This window comes from Siphateles boraxobius, unplaced genomic scaffold, assembly GCF_051911475.1.
Source record: "Siphateles boraxobius isolate OS27281-9 unplaced genomic scaffold, OSU_SipBor_1 66, whole genome shotgun sequence".
NCBI lineage: Eukaryota > Metazoa > Chordata > Actinopteri > Cypriniformes > Leuciscidae > Siphateles > Siphateles boraxobius.
In genome coordinates this window covers 10,375,027-10,398,498 of record NW_027509193.1, presented here as the reverse complement: position 1 = coordinate 10,398,498, position 23,472 = coordinate 10,375,027, and the positions used below count along the sequence as shown (strand labels likewise).

Genomic DNA, 23,472 nt, shown 5'->3' with positions numbered 1-23,472 from the left:
ATGTTTTTCACTGTCATTACCTTTTTTTCTTCTTTTTTTTTAATTGATTAATTGACTGTATTAGCAGTGAAAAATGGATTGGAAATTGTGAGGAAAAGAATCTGCAAATCACTCAACCAAATTAGCTTTTCTTATTTGGAATGTATATGCTAACTGCTTAGCTGGATTTTAGATGCAAAGTCAATGGGATGCATTTGTGCATTTAGCTAAGAACACAGTGTGAACGTCTAAGACAGATATTGCCCAAAACATGAATGAAAAATGTTTGTTAAACTGTTGTCCTGTATTGTAACCAGTATATTTATGTGTGTTTTCCAGATGTAGGAGAGCAGAAGGCCGTTATGCTGTGGACAGAGCCGCCATCATCAGTCACTGGAACTGGCTACAGGCCCAAGTCTCAGACCTGGAGTACCGTATACGTCAACAGACCGATATTTACAGACAAATACGCTCCAGCAAGGTGTGCACAGATACACAAAACATGCACATTCACACATGCTTTTTTAAAGTTTGAAACATGGAAGTTCACTTCATGCTATTTATCCCAGAATCACTAGTGTAGTCTAAGTTTTAACCCAGCGGAGGTGCCGTCTCCTCTGGTAACTTGGCAGCGCAGGTTCTCTCTCATGTTCCCGTGGTGAATTGTACTCTTGTGAGATCATTGTTTCATGTATCTTCAGCTCACTGTTTTTGTTTCAAAGCGCTTCTCCAGCTTGTTGTCCCTGTGTGATTCATACATAATTCGGAGAAGTCTTTCATCTGACATGTGAAGTGATGGATGTATAGAAAAATGAAATAGACAACAGTTCTTTCAAGCTGGACTAATATTTTGCAAATTGCAGTTTTAGATCAAATGAATGTGATTGGCCAATGCAGATTTCAAAAAGTTGTTTATTTGAATTAAAGCAAGTGCATGACATTAACACTACCATCAGATTGCCTATCTTCTTTTAAGAGTTACTACAGATAAACAGTTGATCTGATGTGTGCTTTTAGACTTAGCAAATCTAAAAGAAAAAGATTTGAGGATTTTGACAGGGGAGGAAAAGCAAAGTCTCCCAGTTTTGGTCTATAATTTGTGTGGTTGTTTGTTTTCTAGGGCTCTGTTGTACTTGGGGTGAGCTCAGTGTGTGAGTCAACACCAGAGGACAGCAGTGACTCAAGGACAGAGAACATTACCTGCCCTGTCGCACGGGTAAGGCCAGGAGCACAGACACATGACCACATTAAATAAACTACCAACAGAGCCAGTCTAGTCCTGAACTTAGTTTAAACTATAATTCAAGACCAATGCATTTATTTACTGTTATTGTTAGATTACTGGTAATCATTTACCAATCCATAAAACAGTCCAAGACTCATTAGTGTGTTTATTCCCATACAAACAGGTGCCCATGATACGGGCCTACGCACAGCTTAGGGGAATGCTGGGATTGTTGAGCGAGAGGATTGAGAATAGGGGCTGCAAACACTCAATCTCTTTGTCTGTTGTATGCAAAGCACTGCTGACCTTTTCATTCAATCATAGTAGTGAAGAAATGCAGAAAGATACCATTCAACTCATCCAGACCAACTCAGGGGGAAAATTGGTGGGATGTCCTTTCCAACATCACATTTGTTTTTGTTATTTTGTCTTTTTAGGAGCATGACACTGTTGGAGTGGAAGTGTCTGTATCATCCAATGGCATCGTCACAGAAACTGGCTTGAAGAAAAGCTGTGGACCTGTGAGACAGGTCAATGGTGTTATCAACAGGTATGATAGATATTATTTGAAGGTGCATTCATTAATTTTTTTTCTCTTCATTAAAAAGTTTACCCCAAAAAGAAAGTTACTGTTATGTTCATTCATGCTTATTTCCTCTCTTCATCTAGCTTACGGCCCGGTTCCCCTGTCACCTCGAGCCCAGACGAGCAGAGCTGCTCTGAGTCTCAGCAGAAGTTGGAGCTGGGCCCTCTGGCTTCTTCTGTGCATGACAACACATGTGTGTCGTCCCGCACGCGGCCACTGCTCTCATGCAGGAAACGCAGGGTCCTCCGTCCCGGTTCGCTCACCAGTCTCAATCGTAAGGTAAGGAGAGATTTGCATCTTCTCAAGATCTAGTGGCTGGTGTAGTTTTGAGCAAAAAGGGCTGTTCACAATTGAGGCTGATATGAATACTTGACACATAACTAATATAGTTGCACTAAAAATATTCACTAATGACGAATTTTTTACTTATTTGAACCGACTTTAGTCTGACTAAAAACAGACAGATCTTTGCTGTAGAATGTGTCAGATTCTAAGTGAAGAAGGTCACTTGGAGTGAATGAGCCTTGAAAGCTGTAGTGAGAGATGTGTGAGACAACTAAAAAGCTGTTTCAGTGTCACCTGTGGATGTGTTTTACTGAAGATGCACTGAGCTCCTTAAGGTCCCTGCGGGCTTCTTGCAAAGGTTACAGATTGAATGGAGGTGACACAGAAACTGCAGTGTTACAGAGATCACAATGCTGCTCCAGAACTGACACTACTGTCGTTTATTGTGTTTTAAGTTACTATGAATAGTATATTTGGTGTTTTAATATATAGGATCAGGATTTTGGTTCAGTGGTTTTTCTATTTGAAGTAGAAGCTAAGTGGATGTAGTTTGAAAATAGTTTGGCTGGTTAGGATAAAAACTTGGATTTATATAGAAACCATAACTTTTATCATTCATCGCCTCACACCTGGTTATGACATGGTGTTCCAGTCCCTATCCAACAGGCAGCTGTCCTCTGAATGATAGAACAATATCTGCCTTATTCACACTTGAATTCATAAGACAGCTTCAAAGTCTTAGCACTGCTTTTAAAGATCTATTTGCTTTCCGAACAGCCTTTAAAACTCGATTCCTCCCATAACACAGGCTCACTGTGAGCGAGAACGCGCAGGCATGTGCTAAAACAATAAGCGCAACCCCAGTCGATCTCAGCTCCATTACAAATAACAGCGCTTGGATGTCATTCAGAGACAGCGCTCTTGAAATGTTATGAGAAATGCTGCCAGTGTCATTAATGCACTAACAGCCAAATTCACTCACACTGCCAGTTATAAACTACCTGCTAACTGATGTACAGTCCAATCGTAACGTTATAACAAGCACTCTAGATAAACGCTACCCCAGTTAGAGGCAGACACTCAATGGCTTTTAAAATTTACACCATTATGTTTGAACACTGACAAAGACCGAAACTTACTGTTTTGCTTAATCTCATTGCAAGTAAAGTAGGTTCAACATATAGACTAAAAACTTGTTGTTGAAATGGATCGTGAAATACTAATTTGCATTTCATTACAACCTAGAAAGAAGATCAGTTCTGTAATTCCAGGTGTTTTCTGTGTGATTGCAGAGATTATGGTCCCTGTACAAACTGTCCTGCTCTAATGTGAAGAACTCTTGTTTGAATAGGCTTGGAAAAACCGGGCACAGTTGCCAATAGCAACCCTTTCTACCCAGTGCTGTGCTCTGGGTTAATGACACGGGAACATGAGTGCTAGAGAACCTGCCACATGCAAAACTGGGTGAGCAGGATCCATGTGTGGTCATCTGCTGCAGAGATTTGTATGAGAGCCTCTGGTTGACTCCAGTAAATGGAAACAAAGGGAAAGGATAATCCCTGGCAGAGCTAAATTTTGGTCGCTGATGCTCCTGAGATTTTAACAACAAAAGCAAGATCACAATCTAAGGCACTTGAAAGACTGGATTTAAGATTAATAAAAAGCATAATTGATTACAGTCTATAGATGCATTTATATAAAGGCTCTTTCTGCAAAAAAAAATCACATTTGATTCTACCAAGGTTGGAGCTGGGATTACTGCCAGACACAAAGTGTAGTGTGTTTATGGATCCTTAATGTCTTAAATCTACAAGTTTAGCAAAACATACAACAAACAGTTTAGTCTTGCCTTTTTCGTTGATGTCCTAAATTTGTTCCCAAAACTGTTCATCATTTTCATCCCTGAAAGGTCATTTTACATGAATTGCAAAGTTTTAGTGTAGTAGGTAAACATTTCTCTGTTAGTAACTGTTAAAGGGTTAGTTCACCCAAAAATTAAAAAATCCTTGTCATTAATAAGCCTAAATTCAATCTTTGTATCATACTGTATAACGCAAAAGTTTCTCTTCAGAAAATTTGGACGATCTCTTTATGACCTTTTTGAAGTGTCAAAGTGGTAGTTGCGTAGCTGTGAATGAAGAGTACTGAACTGGTTCAGATTTTATTAAAAATATCTTCATTTGTGTTCCAAAGATGAATAAAAGTCTTACAGGTTTGGAACGACATGAGGGTGAGTAAATGATGACAGAATTTTCATTTTTTGGTGAACTATCCATTTGATACATAAGATACACTACCATTCAAAAGTTTGCTGCAGGTCAATTTTTTTTACATCTTTTTGAAATCTTTTATGCTTACCAAGGCTTCATTTATTTGTTCAAAATTACAGTTAATACAGTAATATTGTGAAATAATATTTTTTTAAATTAATATATTAAAATATATTTTACAATGCAATTTATTCCTTTGAGGTCAAAACTGAATTTTCAGCATCACATGATGCTTCAGAAATCATGCTAATGATGATTTGGAGCCCAAGAAACATTTCTTATTATTATCAATGTTAAATGCAGTTGTGCTGCTTAATATGTTTGTGAAAATCGTGATAATTTTTTTTTCTGCCTTCTTGGGTCCATAGAAAATTTCGATTGGAAAACCTTTGTAATGTTATTAATGTCTTTACTGTCACAGTTGGTCAATTTGATACATCCTTGCTGAATAAACTTATTACATTTCTTTCTTTTTTTTAAAACAAAAAGCTTTTGAACCATAGTATACATTAAAATATATTTATAGTTCTAGGATATAATTTACTGAATTCCAAATATCATATATGAATGCAAGGCTAATATGTAAAAAAAAAAAAAAAACAAGGTTGTGTTTGTTTTTTATGGACTGGTCGCCATAATTGCTATTCATACACATACACTAACTTTTTCCTTGTTGTTCTCTCTGTCACGCTCAGAGGTCAGTGGCTCCTCGCTGTGGCTGTGAGCTGAACACTCAGTGTGTGATGTGCAGTGGATGTCCTCTCCCTCCTGCAGACACTCAGCATCAGCTCCCTCTACTGGACAGACTGGCACAGTTCGACCCCTGCATTCACCCCATCCTCTCCTTTCCAGATGGTGAGGACGCACCCTGGCCCTTTATGTTTCTTTCATTCTTTCCAGAATGCACACATGTACGTAGACACGGACAAAAACAGTGACGGCATCGCACATGACTAGCGCAGCTCTATCTATCCTCCGCCTATTGTTCCCCAGTTTGCCTCAAGGATGATTTTTAATAAGGATTTTTTTTTTACTGCATAACAATTAGCTGCTAATTTAAGTGTTAATTATTCTGGATACTTCTGGCACTTCTTAAAATAACCTGCAGGCTGCTCTGGGTTTGGAACAGGTCATTAGTGCTGAGATCTCAGAACTGTTTTTGCTTTTCATGTCTGAGAATTCAGTAACGTTTGATTTGAAGAGCTGATCTTAGATCAGCAATCCTTCCCTGTGCTGGTCAGATTAGCTGATCATGCATTCATCTGCCTGACCTTAGCGTTGATAACCATTTTAAAGAGCAGTGCAACCTGACTCTGGCTAACTGTGCCAGTAGCGGCTAACTTTATCAGACTAAATGAGACAGATGTATTTTCACCTCATTAATATGAGCCTGCTGTCCTCTCTAATCTGGCGTCTATTGTGCAAATGAATAATGGGCGTAGAAGAGACAGGTGACACCGCTGGTGAAACCCGAGTAGATGGAGGGAAATAGGAAGAGGAACCAAAGTACGATGAATTCTAGAATCAAGCTCTGATTCCCCCTTCTGGAGAATTACACACATGTCTGGTACACTTTGTGTCACTGATTTGGATGTTTACAGACCATTAGGTCAGTCACTATTCACATTATTACAGTAGTCAAAGGATGAAAAGGCTTCTGAATGAGCAATGACAAATGGTTAGCAACTCTGGGTTTTGGGTTCGATTTCTATCCACATAATTGTCTCTCGTATTCATTTTTAATGTATACCTTTTTCTACTTAACTTTTCTTTATCTTTATTTTTTATCATTTCATCATTTTATTTAAAAACATTTTTCATTTTTCTTAATCATTTTTATGTGAAGCAATTTAAATTACCTCTGTTTAAGAAATGTTCTATATAAATAAACTTTCCTAATGATAAAACATATTCCTTAAATGCATTGAAAATCTGGAAAATCCATTTGAATGTGTGATGGATAAATGCAAATGTATATGTGTAACACAATCGGCACACGACATACAAGTCAGCATGAATGTAACAACCCATTTTACTTGAACAATCTGATGTATTTAAAGTAAAACAGGATATTCAACAAGAAAAATGTTGTGAGAATTGACAATAAGAGGTGGAGAAAGTTATTACATTTAGGTTTAAGATTGAGGTCTCTTGACAATGCAAAATGATTGACTTTTTTTTCCCTCAGATGTGATGATGAATCTCCATATGCAGCGTGTGCTGAAGGGACACTGGCAGAATCGTCCTCTGGAAAAGCTCAAGCCCATCAAGAAGATCTCGCTCAAGCACAAGTTGTGTTTGGGTAGCCGCATCTCAGACCCTTCCACCAAAGACAAACACAGGCTCGCCAACTCTCTCCTCTCCACAGTCCGTAAGTGTGTGGGGGGGGGAGACACTGGAATACCTTCTTTATTAGCCTTAAAGGCCATTTTCTCCACTTTATGGACATGAAAATACAAAGGATATAGGAAATGGAGGTGGCTGCACAGGAATCAAGGCTCTAGGGCACTGCTCTGACGGTCTACTAAATTATGAGAGAAAATTTCCTGCATCCTCAGTGTCTGAAATGTCAAGTGCTGAGTTTTCTCAATACTTACACTTTTATGAGAGTCTAAATTTGGTCTAAACGTGACAGCCCCTATTGGCAGTTAAAGTGACCTGTGAGTGTCTGGCCATCATTAGCTGCTCTCTGCAGTGACTCAGCAGTTATTTCTGGAATCATACAAGTCCAGCCATGGTTGCGTACAAACCACCCCCACCCATATTCCGGGTATGAATTATTGAACTTTGAAAAGCGTCCCGATTTAGTGATCTGTAGCGTATAGTTGAATGAGTCACTTGTAATATAAAGAAATTACTATTATTGGTTATTGTGTATTATTTGATGCAATTTATTGTTAGGGATTTTGACATAACAATTCATTATTTACATTAATTGCGTAAAATAAAGATGTATACTGACAAAGAAAGGATAACATTACATATTAGAAATAAGAGATTAAAAAAATTGTCCAAAGCAACACATAAAATAACTGTAGATTAAGCCCGATAACAGTACAGATTAAATGAGAAGTTAAAAGAAGCAAATCATCAACAACAACAAAAAGATATAACCAAAGACAAAATATGCAGAATAACTGAAAAGGAAATGTTAAACAGATAACAATTAATTAAAAAAAGATTTTAGAAATTTATGTCGAAATATAATTGGGTGTGAAATAAATATATAAATAATAGTCCAGAGCAAAAACAGTGTATCTCATAAATAAATTATGTAAAATAACCCGAAAAATACAAATAAAAAATGTAAAAGTTATAAAAACAAATGTAAAGTGTGTGTGTGTGTGTGTGTGTGTGTGTGTGTGTGTGTGTGTGTGTGTGTGTGTGTGTGTGTGTGTGTGTGTGTGTGTGTGTGTGTATATAAATGATAATTATAAAAAAGTATTAATTTGACAAGTAATAAAATGTACCCTTTATTTCATTCTCTTCCTTTGATACTAAGATTTTTCTCTTATTTCCTCTTCCTGTTTGCTTTCTCTCAGGTTTGTCGCATCATAAGGTGCGCTCAGAGAAGGTGTCCCGGCAGCAGTTAGACATCCCGATGAGTGCCAGTAAACTTGACACTCGCCAGCATTTCCGGCAGAGCAGTTCTTTTGACAGGAGCCACAGCCGCAAGAGACCTCGTGAACCCTCGCTGGACCGCACAGAGAGTACGTTATTCATTACATTTTCCCTCTCATTCATTCTCTTTTATTCACATCAGTCTTGTTTGCTTTCGTCTCTCTCTTAATCAACATTGAGTTCAGTCCTTTAACACAGTTTTATTTTCTATAGATGCTACGAAGTTGTATATGGATATGGGGAGTCCATGCCCATCTCTGTCCGCTTTCAACACACCCACCCACAGCCCCTTGATGAGACAGCCATCGACCTCTGAGACCTCCACACCCCTCCACCTCAACAGCAGCGCCTCTGTAAGATGCTCTTGAAAGCTTTCTATCTCTAATTGTAAACACATGAGAACCAAGTTACTTATGTCTGTGTGTGACTCTTACAGACTATTCGAAGACGGAGAGGAGAGAGCCCTTTTGACATCAATAACATCGTCATCCCCATGTCTGTGGCCGCCACCACCAGAGTGGAGAAACTACAGTATAAAGAGATCCTTACTCCAAGGTCAGAGACACAAACTGAGTTTCCCGACCTGTGTTTATTGGCCACATGAATCTTCAAAGATTTAATTGTTGATTATTTTGCCTTTTGCTCTTTAACTGTAGTTGGCGAGAAGTGGACGTTTTTGCAAAACCAATAGCTGAAGAGGACGATGCAATGGAGGTACGGCCATGTTGTTGGTCACCCAGCTGTTATTTTAGGCTGATAAGACTGTAAGCCGCCTACCTAGAAATTTAGGGTATTATAGGTTTGTTTCACTAAGTATGCTGGGTTCGAATGTGACTGCCTCAGAATGCTTTTTTGATAGGCAGCTCAACAGATTTTGAACTGAAATGGCTGCAGATGTAACAACAAATGTGCAACACTAATTTAAAATCTAGACAGTCTGGAAAAATTGTGTGTCCAAATGCAGTTTCGACATACACAGTATCTCACAAAAGTGAGTACACCCTCACATTTCAGCAAACATTTTACTATATCTTCTCAAGGGACAATACTATAGAAATGAAACTTATATTTTATAGTAGTCAATGTTCTGCTTGTATAGCAGTATATATTTACTGTCCTCTGAAAATACAGCCGTTATTGTCAAAATAGCTGTCAATAAAAGTGAGTACACCCTAAGTCAGTGGTTTTCAAACTTTTTCAAGAGGGACCCTTTTTTTTCTTTTTTTGTTTGGACGCGACCCATAGGCTTGTGCGCAGAAAAAAAATCAGCTCAGCACTTTTTTTTAACCACTTTTGATGATGCACGTGCACTAGCTGATCCTTGACGCGATTGCAACGCAAAGTCGTTGGAAACATCACAGTTGAGTGGTGCTTGCGCTGAATGGTACGAATTTTACTAGGCCTACTGCTATTTAAACAGAGCAGTTTGATTTTATATTAGGTTGACTATTTTATTATGATATTTTATTTCGGCAGCCTGGAATGGTGTATTTGTGTGTGTGTGAGGCGCGGCACTGGAAAGAAAAGCATACTCCGTCACTTTGTTCATACATAACATCATTCAAACTGCAAAGTGTTTATTTATATTTGTGTAGACTCGCAATAAAACACAACATTGTGCTTTTGTCAAACTTAACCTACAACAGTCACCCAACCAAAATCACACACAGTTTAAAAGCAAAAATATTTATAATTCAAATGAGAATAAACTTAGTGTTAATTACAATTTTAAGGAAAACAAATATATTGATCTGAAATGTGTGTGTTGCTGCCAATGGACCGAACGAGAGGGTGTTGCGGAAGGAACGACGATTGTTTGTGTGTTGCTGCCGATGGAGCGAACGTGTATGTTGCGGATGGAGCGAACGAGTGCGTGTTTTGTGTGTATATATATATATATATATATATTAATGAGAAGGGTGGGTCTGCTTATTCTGCATAATCTGGTCCCGTTCGCAGGACGAGAGGGCAACACGCATGTCAGGAGAAGCATTCCGTTCAGTTTGTTTCGTTTCGTCAAGGTTTTTTGTTTTGTGTTGCCTAGGGCTAAGAGTAGGTCGGTCAGTGCATGAATTTGAATGTTTTTTTAGTGTACTTCTAATCAAAGCTATTATTATTAATTATATTAGAAAACGGAATTTAATTTTTTTTTTTATAAATCACTGGCGACCCATTTTTTTATTCTCGCGACCTATCCGAGGGTCGCGACCCAGGGTTTGAAATGTCCTATTCATAATGCTCATGTTTTTGTCTGCTTGACAGGACCATACAAATTTGTGTATCTTGTATTAGAGCAGTTAAAATTGTGCGTTGAGTACAATTCTCTCATACTAACCACTGGATGTTCAACATGGCACCTCATGAGAATTAGAATTGTTGCTCTCCACAAAGATGGCCAAGGCTATAAGAAGATTGGTATCACACTGAAACTGAGTTGCAGAACAGGCCAGGGTCATACAGAGGTTTTCCAAGACAGGTTCCACTCTGAACAGGCCTTGCACGGGTCAATCAAAGAAGTTGAGTCCTCGTGCTGTGCGTCAGGTGCAGAAGCTGGCTTCAAAAAACAGACGCATGAGTGCTGACAGCATTGCTATAGAGGTTGCAGAAGCGGAAGGTCAGCTTCTCAGTGCTCAGACCGTACGCCGCACACTGCAACAAGTCGGTTTGCATGGCCGTCGTCCTAGAAGGAAACCTCTTCTGAAGCTGGCTTGCAAGAAAGCCCGTAAACAGTTTGCTTAAAGCAACCTATCCAAGAGCATGAATTACTGGAACATGTCCTGTGGTCTGATGAGACTAAGATAAACTTGTGTGGCTCAGATGGTGTCAAGCATGTGTGGCGATGCCCTGGTAAGGAGTACCAAAAAAATTGTGGTCTGGGGCTGCATGAGTGCTCCTGGTACTGGGGAGCTGAGCTTCATTGAGGTAAACATGTACTGTGACATTCTGAAGCAGAACATGATACCCTCCCTTCAGAAACTGTGTCAAACGACATGACAACGACCACAAACACACCGCCAAGATGACAACTGCCTTGCTGAGGAAGCTGAAGGTGATTTAGTGGCCAAGTACGTCTCCAGACCTGAACACTATTGAGCACCTGTGGGGTATCCTCAAGCGGAAGGTGAAGAAGCACCATGTGTCTATCATCCAGCAGCTCCATGATGTCATTATGAAGTTAGTGGAAGAGGATCCCAGCAACAAGCTGTGCAGCTCTGGTGAACCCCATGCGTAGGAGGATTAAGGCAGTGCTAGATAACAATTGTGCTCACAAAATATTGACACCTTGGACACAATATTGACATGTTCACTCAGCTATTTTAACAATAATGGCTGTGTTGAGTTATCTTCAGAGGACAGTAAATATATACTGCTATACAAGCAGAACACTGACTACTCTAAAATATATCCAAGTTTCATTTCTATAGTATTGTCCCTTGAGAAGATATAGTAAAATGTTAGCTGAAATGTGAGGGGTGTATTCACTTTTGTGAGAGACTGTATATTCCAACTAAAGTATGTGTGTTGTGACCGGAAGGGGAAACTGCCACACAATGTCTGATTACTGATAAAATTAACTCATTTGTTCTGAGTGAGACAACAAGATAAACATTTAGTGTTTTGAATCAAAATTCCAGATTCAAAATGTTTTGTTGTAATAAATTTATAATGATAAAATAAACATTTAAATATTTTAATTCAATGAACTGAAGTGCTTCTGAACAACCTTCTTTATTAAGCAATTCTGTAATTTGTAATTTAGCTTGTAAATGTTTCATTTTAGGACTACCTTTAATTTTTTATAGCCTGAATCCCTAATACTATGTTGCCTGGTGTATGTATTTAATAATCTTCTCTCAGGTTGAGGATCTCTCTGACGAAACATTCTCTGAGCTTCACCTTCCGTATCAGGATCAGGAGCGCTCTCGCTGGAGTTGGACCGCCAGCAACGTTGCAATGAGAAGAGGCAGCAGGTGAGGGAACACCACTTGCACTGCTTTTCTCAGCTCTATTAAAGGAGAACTCAAGAGTTTTATCTCAAAAAACTGTTTAGCTTATAACGCTATTATATGGGGCATATAATAAGTAAAAAGAGATCGCTAGTTAATACCACTAACAAGGCTCAAAATAGCCCCACACTAACACGGTAGCTTAATGAGGGTCTCTACATACAAACCGAAGCACTGAGAACTTTGTAAGTGTACAGACATTTTAATAATAATATACTTTATAAAGACAGTACCATCGCGGAGACAAACATCTTTGGAAAACAGTCTCGACCAGTCGAACCACGAACGCCATGCTACGAGCTGAACTGTGACTTGGAATCTCACAGTTCAGCTCACTTAGCACGGCGTTAGTGGTTTGACTGGTCGAGACTGTTTTCCAAAGATGGCTCCTGCCTGTATACGCGATGGTACTGTCTTTATAAAGTATATTATTATTATTAAACTGTCTGTACACTTACAAAGTTCTCAGTGCTTCGGTTTGTATGTAGAGACCCTCATTAAGCTACCGTGTTAGTGTGGGGCTATTTTGAGCCTTGTTAGTGGTATTAACTAGAGATCTCTTTTTACTTATTATATGCCCCATATACTAGCGTTATAAGCTAAACAGTTTTTAGAGATAAAACTCTTTACACTCGATTATCATGAAAACAAATCCCAGAGAACAGTCAACTCTGTACCAATGTGTTATTACACCCCAGGTTCATTTTGCGCCGGAGTTCTCCTTTAAGGGAAAAGTGCGATTTCTCCTGGTTAACAACTTTGCCGCTGTCTACATGTGGCTGATCGTTGAGTTTTGCACTTCATGATGGCAGATGAGGTGCAAAAAAGAAAACCGATATTTTTAAATGCGAGATAAGAAATGCATTGAATAATGACACCAGGCTGTTCACTTACATCAACATGTTATAATGAGAAGTCATTGAAGCAATAAGCATTACACTGATTTCACAACAGCCACACTGTTAGTTACATGATAATCAGCGCCAGTCTTTTTCTCCACAGGTCGTACAAATCTGTGGACGGACGGACAACCCCCTTGCTTTGCGGCACCAACCCCTCCACGCCGCAGCCCTCATCTCCAGACACGGCGCATTTCCACCTGCTGCACGAGTACAGCTCAGTGGTGTCTCCCTCCAGCCCCGTCAGCCCAGAGATGCTGATGCTGACCGGCCTGTACACGCCTGGCTCCAGAGACTCCCACCGGATGCTGTCCAATGAGGACACGCGCTGCTCCACCCCAGATACTTGCGAGGAAATGGTAGGCCCCCAAATTAGAAGCGCCATCATGGTTATTAAAATGATCAGTGATTAAATATGTACATTTCATTTTATTTTCATTAAAAAAAAAACATTTTCTTCGATTACGCTATACCACCTCTGTATTACATTTTTTTTAAATTATCACGGCTACATGAATGTTTCTGATTCAATGGCTAATTCCAAATTTTATCAATCTCTCAATGTTTTTTTAAAGAAATAGAAATGTCATAGTCATAACAAGTCATAGAAATGTTATTGTGTGTTTGTTTGGGGTTTTTTCAAATATGAATGCAAAAAATATATATTTGTCGTAGTTTCCATTCACCCCTTTAGAGGTTTACCCAACTATGACAACTTCCACTTCTGAGAACCCTGGAAATTTGAAAACGGTCCATTGTTGATTTTGGCTAGTGCTCCAATATACCGTATTTTCCGCACTATAAGGCGCACTTAAAAGCCTTTAATTTTCTCAAAAAACGACACAGCGCCTTATAATCCGGAGCGCCTTATATATGGATCAATTGGTTTATTGGATCAATTGGTTAATAAACGCTCCGCGTTATTAAAATTGCCCCGCGAACTCGCGCTCGTGTCCATCTTATGGCCGCTCTGTCACACGGCCAGTTGAAACCTCGTATAAATCAGGTTATGTGTGTAATTCACGTGCCCGCTCACGAGCGCTCACTCTTACTAACAGACATACGAACAGACACACTGTCCCCGGCGCTTCTTGCGCGTCACAGAATGTTCATAAAGCGTTCCCTGTTCACAGTTACCGGGTCGTCTCATTCAAAACAGCCAGCTGTTGCTGTCAGCGAACCACCGCACATGAATACTCGTATGAGTCAGGCTGCGAATGTAAGTTACGTGCCCGCCCCAGCACGCTCACGCTTACTAATAAACGCCTCGCCTCCGGCGCCGCGCAATCACTACATTCCCTTTGGCACATCTAGTGGATGCATAACGCAAACCCAGTCAAACGTTTGACTGCAGTATCTTATGCGCCTTAAAATCCGGTGCGCCCTATATACAGTTAATGTTCTAAAATAGGTCATTCATTGAAGGTGCGCCTTATAATCCGGTGCGACTTATAGTGCAGAAAATACGGTACACTAAAGGTTTTATTGTACATTCAATTTCACACATGCTCAGTTGTACACCACTGTAAGTCAGTTTTTTTTCCTTTATGTGCAGTTGCCTTCAATTGTGTGTGCAGATATTTACTTAGTCTGTCTCTGTTTGTCCCTACGGGCTCCACAACCGGTACAGCCATGGGAACTCCGGACCTTTCCGCTGGACGTGGACCCGCAACAGGAGTGCGAAATCCATCTTAGTCCGGCTGGCGAGAGGCCCTGTAGGACTGTTCGACGTGTGTCCGGCAGCAGGACTTCCAAGTCGGAGTCCGACGCAGGGCCTTCGTCACCTCTGGGCAACGACTGCGCCAAGCAGCAACAAACCAACCCACCCAAACCTACTCACCGATGAAGCCTAGACTCTGCCCACCCACCAGCTTTCAGAAACTCCTGAAACAGCAGCAACGTAGACGGAAGGAAAACCTACAAAACGAATGAAAGTCCCTGTTGTTTGATATTCAAACATCAGTAAATTCTTTCACAGTTTTTAGTGAATTGTATGGCGATATATATATATAGACTTGTTTTAAATCAGTCTTTCTTTTGGGTCACTGGAGGACAAAAATGTTTAGGAAAAGAAATACAATTAAAAGAAAGAGAGATTAGCTTGAGTGCTAAACCAAAATAAGAAGCTCCGAAACGTATCGTGTATCGCAGAAGAGCACTTCCCCCTTAGCATGCTGTCGCACTGAGGGGCTCAGCTTGCATTGTGTGTGGTTCTCTTCCAGAAGTTTTCCAAAATCCCACCTAAAATTACTCATTCAGCCTTGCAGTTTATACTGGAGTGATAAAACGCAAAAAATAAAGCCAATAATAATGATTACAAGAGACTTGCAGGAAGGTGCCAATGCTCGTCTTAGTTCTCTCTGTGAAAGCACTTCATTTTAAAATCTTTCCACATTCCCTTTTTTATTTTGAACAGACAAACTTCCTCATATTTAAAGGACAATTCCGGCAAAAATGAACCTAGGGCTAAATAACACATGGGTACCGAGTCGACCGTTCTCTGGGATGCCTTTTCATAATAAGCGAATGTACCCAGTTTTAAAGTTAGTTTTAGTTTAACCACAGATTAGTTTATGATGTTAAAACTGGGTACATTCGATTATCATGAAAACACATCCCAGAGAACGGTCGACTCTGTACCCATGTGTTATTTAGCCCTAAGTTCGTTTTTGGCCGGAATTGTCCTTTAATGCCTGGGAATTGCATAATCCCAATTTCTGGTTACATTTTTGTCCCGTGTTCTCTTGTATACCATGGTCCGTATGTCCCCCATTTCTGTCAACGTGACGGAGATCCCAGGTGCCTTCATCGCAGCCAGGAAATGAAACTGCCATGTTGCTCTCGTGCGCTTTTTAAACACCACCAAGTCTGATTAGAGCACTTAATTGGTCTCTCTTGCATGACACTATTTCCAGGAACCCTACAGTCAGCACCCGAATAAACATGTACAGGCCACTGATATTGGAGACTCGATTGCACTCGTTGCTTTCCCCATCGGGGAATGGCTTTTTCTCGTTAGTGTGAGTTTTAAAGCACTTGGTGGTACTATGCATGACCAGGTTAGTCCAAAGAACATGCAGTCACTCCAATATAAACTGAAATTTCTTGCCTTGTTTCCCTTTTAACATGGTTCCTTCTTTTATCTCCCAACCCCGTGGAAAAGAGCTCTTCCTGTGATTGGTCAGGTCTACAACAATCTGCAATACTTACAGCCATCATCAAATCCCGTAACTTGATTTATGATGAGTTATAGCATTAGCTGGAGTGCTTGACAAGAAAGGATTTGGCAAAATTTCGTTCATTGGCTCCTCGGTTGCTGTCAGTCACAGCCCCGTGTTTTTTTTTTTTTTTTTTTTTTTTTTTTTGTTGTTGTTTTTTTCATTGTGTAACAACGAGGAACGATTTCTGTTAGTTCCCCAGTCAGCGAGTCACTGCTTGCAGCTCCTTCCTGTTATTTTAACTAATACGAATGTAATAAAGTCTAATAGCGGACACCAGTTACTTACAAATTTTATAAGTAGCTTCTCTGTATCTGTTGTCACACGAATCTAGCTATTGTAGCCATTTGTTCTTGTTTAAGGGATGTCATGTAAACCAGAAATCCTTAATATATTCCTTTTTTTATCTCACTGGAGCATAAAAGCATTCATAGTGTCAGAGAAATCTCTTCTTTTGAGGTTGTGTGGCAAATTGTAAGGGGACCATCAACGACTGTCCCATTTCCTGCTGAGAAACCCGCCGCCCCTTTCATTCTTAATATCATTAATTATGGTTTTATGTCTCTCTCTGTGGGGGTCTGTGTACTTATCAGGCAAATGTACCATAAGGTTTGACTAGCTTTCAAAAGCCAATATTGTATCGTGTGAGTTATTTTCATACTTTGAATTTCCAATTTGGTGAATGAGGGTTGGGTGAGTCTGGTATATCCTTTAGCATGTAATAGTTTGTACAAAACAACAACTAAAAAAAAAAAGTTTATTTTGTACATACCTTGTTTGATTCTTTACTGTGTTTGATGTTCAGGCTGTAGCTGTCCTGATTGTCTAGGGAGAAGACACATGAGAATATTTAACACTTTCTTTATGCAGAGGCAAAAAGGAAAAAAAAAAGTTTATGGATAATTGGCCGATCGGACAGACAGGCAACGTTTGTGCTTCTCAAATTAAAAGTGAATTATATTGTACTCAAATGTCTTCTGTCTTTCTGTTGTACCAGTGAAATGTTTTCATCAGGTTAAGAAGCAAGATTATTCATTACAGATATCTGCTTGGATCGCTAATGATTTGGATTGGACTTTCCATAATTTATTTGAACGCATTTATATAACGTTAAATTTAGAAACCAAGATGCATTATACATTTTTTTATTATTATTTATTTTGTATTCATTTTAAAGGACAATGGAGAAAGTTAGGTTACTCATATATGCACTGGACTTTAATGATGTATTCGACAGATAGCTGGATAAAGGGCCACTCAAGCAAAACGATCAGAAACTGTTGAGACGGAAGCTAAAAACCACTAATAAATGTGGGATAAAAGATAATCTTTTTTTTTATTATTACTGCAGAAAGTCAATGCACTTTAGCTTAACTGTTTAGCATGATTTAATCTAAAACAACGTTTAGATGAGAATGATTTCAGGCATTATTGTTCATTTGACTTTTCTGGAACAATTTTGGCAAATTTTGATCTTTGCCCCGTTCAAATAGGTAGGTGCTGTAGCCTACTTTCATGACTTCATGGACATTACTGGGCCAAGTGAACCGACTTTGAAGGTGCTCAATTGGAAAGGTACATCGAATTATTATACTGACTGCTAGTGGCAATAATGCAGTATCAAGCAAAATCAGTAGTATTTGGTTGGAATGAATTTTATTCGTCATGAATGTGATCCTCTCGGCTAATAATCGTCTAGTCAAGTGGGGCTTAATGATTTTAACCCCTTCGGATCCTGAGTCCATTGGAATGGACATCACGTGTTTGCACATAATATGTGTGCAAATCGTGGTGCAGGGATGGCGTCAGAGCCCTCGAGATTTTTCTATAGGGATTTTCCAATTTATTATTAAAATAAAGCCTGTGGTGAACACAAATTACACACCTCCATGCTGAAAACAGGAATTATTTTTGAAAATGTTTTTCTAATAAGTAATTGGATGAGAGTAAACATCCAATCAGCTTGGATGTTTAAGTCATTTAAACTATTAAACTATCTTTTAAAAAATAGGTTGGATCTTGTGTAACTTTGATTAGTTTAAAGCAATGAAAAAACAATGTCATAACTAATGATCATATATTTTTGTCAGGATATATATATATAGTGAAGAGCAAATATCAAGTAGGTATTTAAAAAAAATCAGTCTAAAATGTTTTCAAAATTATATTTCCCCGCCAGGATTTTTTAAGTTGCCAGCCACCGACAGTGTTTTTGATGTTTCACAAAAATGTAATGGCCCCTATAACATTTTGTTGTATGAATATCTAAAAATGTAATATATTAAAAAAACAGCCTTTTTATTCTAGCTTCATGCATGAATGTGGGTAAGTTTCATTAAAACGAAGCTGAAAAAAATTGCGTTTTTTCAAAGACGTGCATAACCAAATGCTTTTATCGCCTGTTTCTCATGTTTCCCTTTTTTGATCCTGTGTAGGCTACCCTCATTTGCCACCATTGCACATTTTTTTACAGTCTATGCTGTGTACTCTTCCAGAAGATCCGTATTAGCGCCTATGATTAGCGCCCCCTACCGTATAACAGTAAACACAAGGAAAGCCGGAAAAGTCTGTGGCAGGGAAAGATTTATTAATGGGCTGTTTATCTTTTTAATGAAGAAAAATGACATTTCCGCCAGAGAAACCCGCCAAACTTTTAATTCCTAGTATAATTATTATATATCTCTCTGTGGCGGTCTGTGTACTTATCAGACAAGTGTACAATAGTTTGACCAGCTTTCAAAAGCCAGTATCGTGCGAGTTGGCAAGACAAAAAAAGAAAAATGACACTTTACCTTTAAACAAAGGGCCTCACGTCCATTCAACAGTTTTGAGGAAAAAGTAATACAACCTTATTTAAAAAAAGAAAGGGCACATAAAGCAGTTTAACACGGACTTTATTTCCAAATTCACGTTTACAGCAAGGAGTATCAGTGTAAACCAATTAATAAAACACAATACGATAAGGACAATCACAACTGTCAAGCTAGAATGAAGAACTGCGATGAGAAGAGCAGAGGCGGGAAATGAAACGGAGGAGAGAGAGACCTCATAACTGGTTAACAGATTACAAAACCGTTTGAAACACATCTAAAGGATAGAATTACTAAGAAGGCCTTATCCTGTGCCATTTTTAAACATTTCATCTGATGAGTCTGTTCTGCAGCTTAACCCACACGTCTAAATGCTCAGGTTTATGTTAGCAGCATGCTGTATAGATGCAGTGTTGGGCTTACAGCAAACCGTCTAAAGCTTCTCACACGGTCATGTGGCACTAGGCAAGACTTTTACTGATATTGTTGATTCTGAATGCAAATTTTACCCCTATTTGTATATATTTTTTTAAATGCAAGATATAGATCTTAATGAGTAATGTAGTTTGAGGCAGCTCAATATGTCTCTTCAAATCAGTGCATTCACTTTCAAATTAGCATAAAGCTGCAATGCACTGCAGATATTAAATAAAAAGCTTAGTGACAGATCATCTAAACGCATTCGTACATTTTACATCATCCACACAATACTATTAGGAAAAAAAAGAGTGCAACATAAACCTGGATTTAGCAGGTAGCTTTGTCCCTTTCATCTCCACTTTTTTTCTTTCTTTTCATGTTTTAAGACTAGTTAAACGCTATTTAAGTCTAGTAAAGGTAGTTATCTAAACAGCTGGACAGGGATGTGGTGACTGTGGCTACTATATTCAAGACCATGGAAGAAGTCTATTACATGCTAGGAATGTGCAACCAGATCCTTCATTAGTGAGCATTGTGGTTTGTTTTGAAGGCTTTAATACTGAGGGAAGCTTGGCTATGTTTTAAATGTCCTGCATCGTATTTCAGACCAAATGAATCAGCTCTGTCCTGCGGTAGATGACTGAATCTGTCTTCAACCAAAGAGAATCTTTAAATCATAGCCGGTTTTCAGAAATGTAGCTGATGGACACTGGGAGGCACTGCCAGCTGTCTGTTCTCAATGCCAGATTTCCTGTAACGAATGTTGTTACAGATATTTGATTGAGTGATTTGAAATCCTCTTGGTCCATTCACACATTCTTTGGAACAGCATTTTATACACAGAAGCTGAAATTCATCAATACAAAAGCATGGTTACCATACAGGGAGGATTAGGTCATGCAAAACCGAGTGATTCCAGATGGTGCTTGAGAAGGGCAAAACTACTTCAGAGCTCAACTATAAGGATGACATGGTCGTCCATGGCTGGAATTTCAGGAATTGTCACTACATTTTATATTTGGTGTCATATCTTTTTTTATCATAATTATAGTCCTTTTTTGCCTTTGTAAGAATAACGCAATGGTAGATAGATCGTATCGGTTTTGCATTATAATACCATTGTTTTTCAACAAAAGTTGCATGTAAAACATTAATTATTTGCATTAAATAGTTTTAAAAAGATCATCTCAAATTATCCTTATTGTTGAGCCCTGTACAACAGCTTCAGTTCAACGTTTTGTATGATTTTGTATGTTTGCATTTGCTTTTTTTTGTGTGTCAAAAGAGTCACTAGAGGCCAAGCAAGACGATTTCCTTCAGCGATGCAACTTCCTGTGCATTCATCATCAGGACAGATAGGCCTGGGAAATAATGCTGGGGTGAAGTATAGATATAGTTTTGAAGAAAAGGCAAAGTCTGGTACCAAAATTTCCAATTCATGATATAAGACTGATCTGAATAATTATGTCTTATTTTTGCTTTTATAAAAGGAATTAAATAGCTTTGAATTACTGTAACATGCACTATAGTGGCCTCTGAACAATTGTATTTAAATAATTCTATAGCAGGCCTCTATTGTTCTTAAATGTGTGTCCTTTACAGCCAGATTGCCTGAAGTTTTACCTAAGAGCGTTTGAAATGTTCGCTTCCTGTCAAATTCATAACCATTATCATTAACCGCACCCTCCAAACCATGTAGCATGTTTGCCTTCCTTACTGCTGCATGTCAAAACAGGAGTGCATAAGTTATGGTAAAAAAAAACATTCACAATAAGGCAACGAAGCAAATACAACTTTGAAAGCAAATGTCATTGTTGTTTCTTTCAAAAAACGGAGCATTAAATCAAACAAATCGGCTACTCAGTGCTGTAAATGACCATTTGGATCAATACACCACCAGCTCCTTTAAATTGTAATTTTTTTTTCTTTTGATGACACTAAGCCAATAACATCAATACCCGTCCCTCTGTGCCAAAAGGCAAAAATTATTTCACAAGCAGACAAGCCGCTGGGACAACCTTTAGTTAGGAGAAATCCGACAAGCACCTTATTTGAAAGGGCTGAAGGAGGTACATTTTTAAAATGAGTTGATTTGTCAATCGCCGCTCACAGGCCTTGTTTAGCGAGGGAGGCCGACACCTGATCAGCTAGCGTGGACAGTTGTGGGGAGTCGGTCATGTTGATGCTGCCGGAGGAAGACACATTGCTGAGGCGGCGGGGCGATCCGTCCGTGGAAATGTTGGGGGACTGATACACGATCTCAGCGCCGTGGTCGGTGCGCGCTTTGGCTTGCTCTCGGAAATTTAGCTTGTGGCTCTCAATCTGATGGGAGGAAGGGCAGAATTTGGATTAAGTAGGATAGATATGAACAATTAAAGTTTTTTTTAAATAATGCATACATAAAGTAAAGCTTAAGGTTATGTGTGTTGTTTGGGGTCGGTAAAAAATGTATTTATATCAATTTTATTCATTTATTTGATCAAAAATACGGTAAAAACATATTACAATTTAAGATAACTGTTTTCTATTTTAATAATTTTAAAATAATTTATTCCTGTGATGGCAAAGCTGTCATTACTCCTGTCTTCAGAGTCATATGATCGGGTGATTTAGTGTTTAAAATACATTTTTTATTATTATTATTATAATTATTATTAATATTATTATTATTATTATCATCATCAATGTCAGGATTCTTTGAACTTTTATGTGAAATAGAAATCTTTTGTAACATGACAAATATTTTGATCACATTTGATCAATATAATGTTTCCTTCCTGAATAGAGGTATTCATGTCTTTAAAAGAAAAAAAAAACTCTTAATGAAAGGTATTGTGTCTGTTCTTTCATTTGCAGAGGCAGCTGAAACTGTAAGGCAAAATATGGTGATTAAGAAATAAATGCACAATTGAACTGAAATAATACAGTGCTCAAGAAATCATAACTCGCACAGAAGAACATAAAAACCTTGTAATGGTGACATGTCAGTTAAATTGACACTTCATAATTCTAGTAATATACTTACTGAGGCTCTCTGACTTAAACCAGACTGTTCCCTTCAGTGGAGGGAAGGTCAAAGGTCATGTCCACATCATTAGAGTGAACAGCGTCCCCATTAGAGGACGCTTTTGCGGCCTGCGGCTCTGCTTCCTTCCCCTTCTCACTCTACAGTTCACAGAGTTATGGGTAAACAAAACAAATTATTCAGGGGTTGCGTTGGAATGCAAATTATGGAATAAGGAGGTTATGAAGGCATAAAAACACACTAAAAAAACAGGGAATGCTGAGAGCAGGGATGAAGTTGTCTTAATACTTATTATTATTATTATTTAAATATTTCCAAGTAAGAGTGCTGATCTGTCTTCCGTAGGACATATGACATTGTTAAATTTTAGGGGATTTGATGAATCTCTTTGTGAATTCTATTAGTATTAGTAGACTGTCTGCTTTATATCTGCTAACTCTTTATTGTGATGCTCCTCCAACAGACATTCAAACTGACTATAAGTAACTTTACAAATACAAATCAACTTATTCTTAACCTGAACCATGACCTAACTTGTGAGTCTACTAATACTCTAATGAGAGTTAGTTTACATGTAGTTTCAAAGTTACTTATAGTTAGTAGAATGTCTAAAGTGGACCATCGAAATAAAGTGTAACCATTAACTTTTATCTGCTGGAAATAGATCTTAGATCAGCACTCCTAAACGATTCCTGAATGTGAACACATGAAAGCAGCACTCAGCCAGCAGTTTTAGGTTATGTGTGATAAAAACAGACACAGAAGCAGAAAATTACTGCATGGAAAATTGTTCTAAGAAAGGGAGCATTAGACAGTGTAGTGATCTTGAAAATTACTGAAAATATGTTCAGTAGAGAGAGAAGATGAAGGAGAGCAAGATGCCCAGATGCCTGTTTATCACCCAGTAGATCCTGTGCTGTACTTTTATTTCATTTGTTACATATATAAAATCATCTTGATTCATTGATTATGTAAATATATATGTAATTCGTTAGCACCTATATTAATGCAAGCAATACCTTTTATAGGCTTCGTTTTTGTGTTGTGATGACTAAATTAATTCAGATTTAATGAGTTAAGTTTTCATAAAGCTAAAACTATTTTCAATTAAGAAGTAGTTCATCATT

General features: G+C 38.4%; 2 protein-coding genes across 28 annotated transcripts in view; one reads left to right on the top strand and one right to left on the bottom strand.

Moving 5' to 3' along the window:
• Nucleotides 1-13,300, top strand: part of kansl1b (KAT8 regulatory NSL complex subunit 1b) — an 82,844-nt gene extending 69,544 nt beyond the window's left edge. For both annotated transcript variants that reach the window (XM_077212146.1, XM_077212145.1), the window contains exons 3-14: nt 319-460; nt 1,100-1,195; nt 1,642-1,754; nt 1,874-2,069; nt 5,041-5,200; nt 6,534-6,716; nt 7,888-8,055; nt 8,180-8,319; nt 8,403-8,521; nt 8,623-8,680; nt 11,825-11,937; nt 12,976-13,300. In XM_077212146.1, coding sequence (XP_077068261.1) covers nt 319-460; nt 1,100-1,195; nt 1,642-1,754; nt 1,874-2,069; nt 5,041-5,200; nt 6,534-6,716; nt 7,888-8,055; nt 8,180-8,319; nt 8,403-8,521; nt 8,623-8,680; nt 11,825-11,937; nt 12,976-13,285 — 1,798 coding nt within the window. In that variant the 3' untranslated portion in view covers nt 13,286-13,300. The remainder of the gene's footprint in view (nt 1-318; nt 461-1,099; nt 1,196-1,641; nt 1,755-1,873; nt 2,070-5,040; nt 5,201-6,533; nt 6,717-7,887; nt 8,056-8,179; nt 8,320-8,402; nt 8,522-8,622; nt 8,681-11,824; nt 11,938-12,975) is intronic.
• Nucleotides 13,301-18,967: 5,667 nt separating this feature from the next.
• Nucleotides 18,968-23,472, bottom strand: part of maptb (microtubule-associated protein tau b) — a 47,649-nt gene continuing 43,144 nt past the window's right edge. For 13 of the 26 annotated variants that reach the window (XM_077212155.1, XM_077212157.1, XM_077212168.1 and 10 more), the window contains 2 exons: nt 22,346-22,485; nt 18,968-21,642 (listed from right to left, as the gene is read on the bottom strand). In XM_077212155.1, coding sequence (XP_077068270.1) covers nt 22,360-22,485 — 126 coding nt within the window. In that variant the 3' untranslated portion in view covers nt 18,968-21,642; nt 22,346-22,359. The remainder of the gene's footprint in view (nt 21,643-22,345; nt 22,486-23,472) is intronic. The other 13 variants (XM_077212164.1, XM_077212147.1, XM_077212150.1 and 10 more) reach the window with 1 other exon arrangement.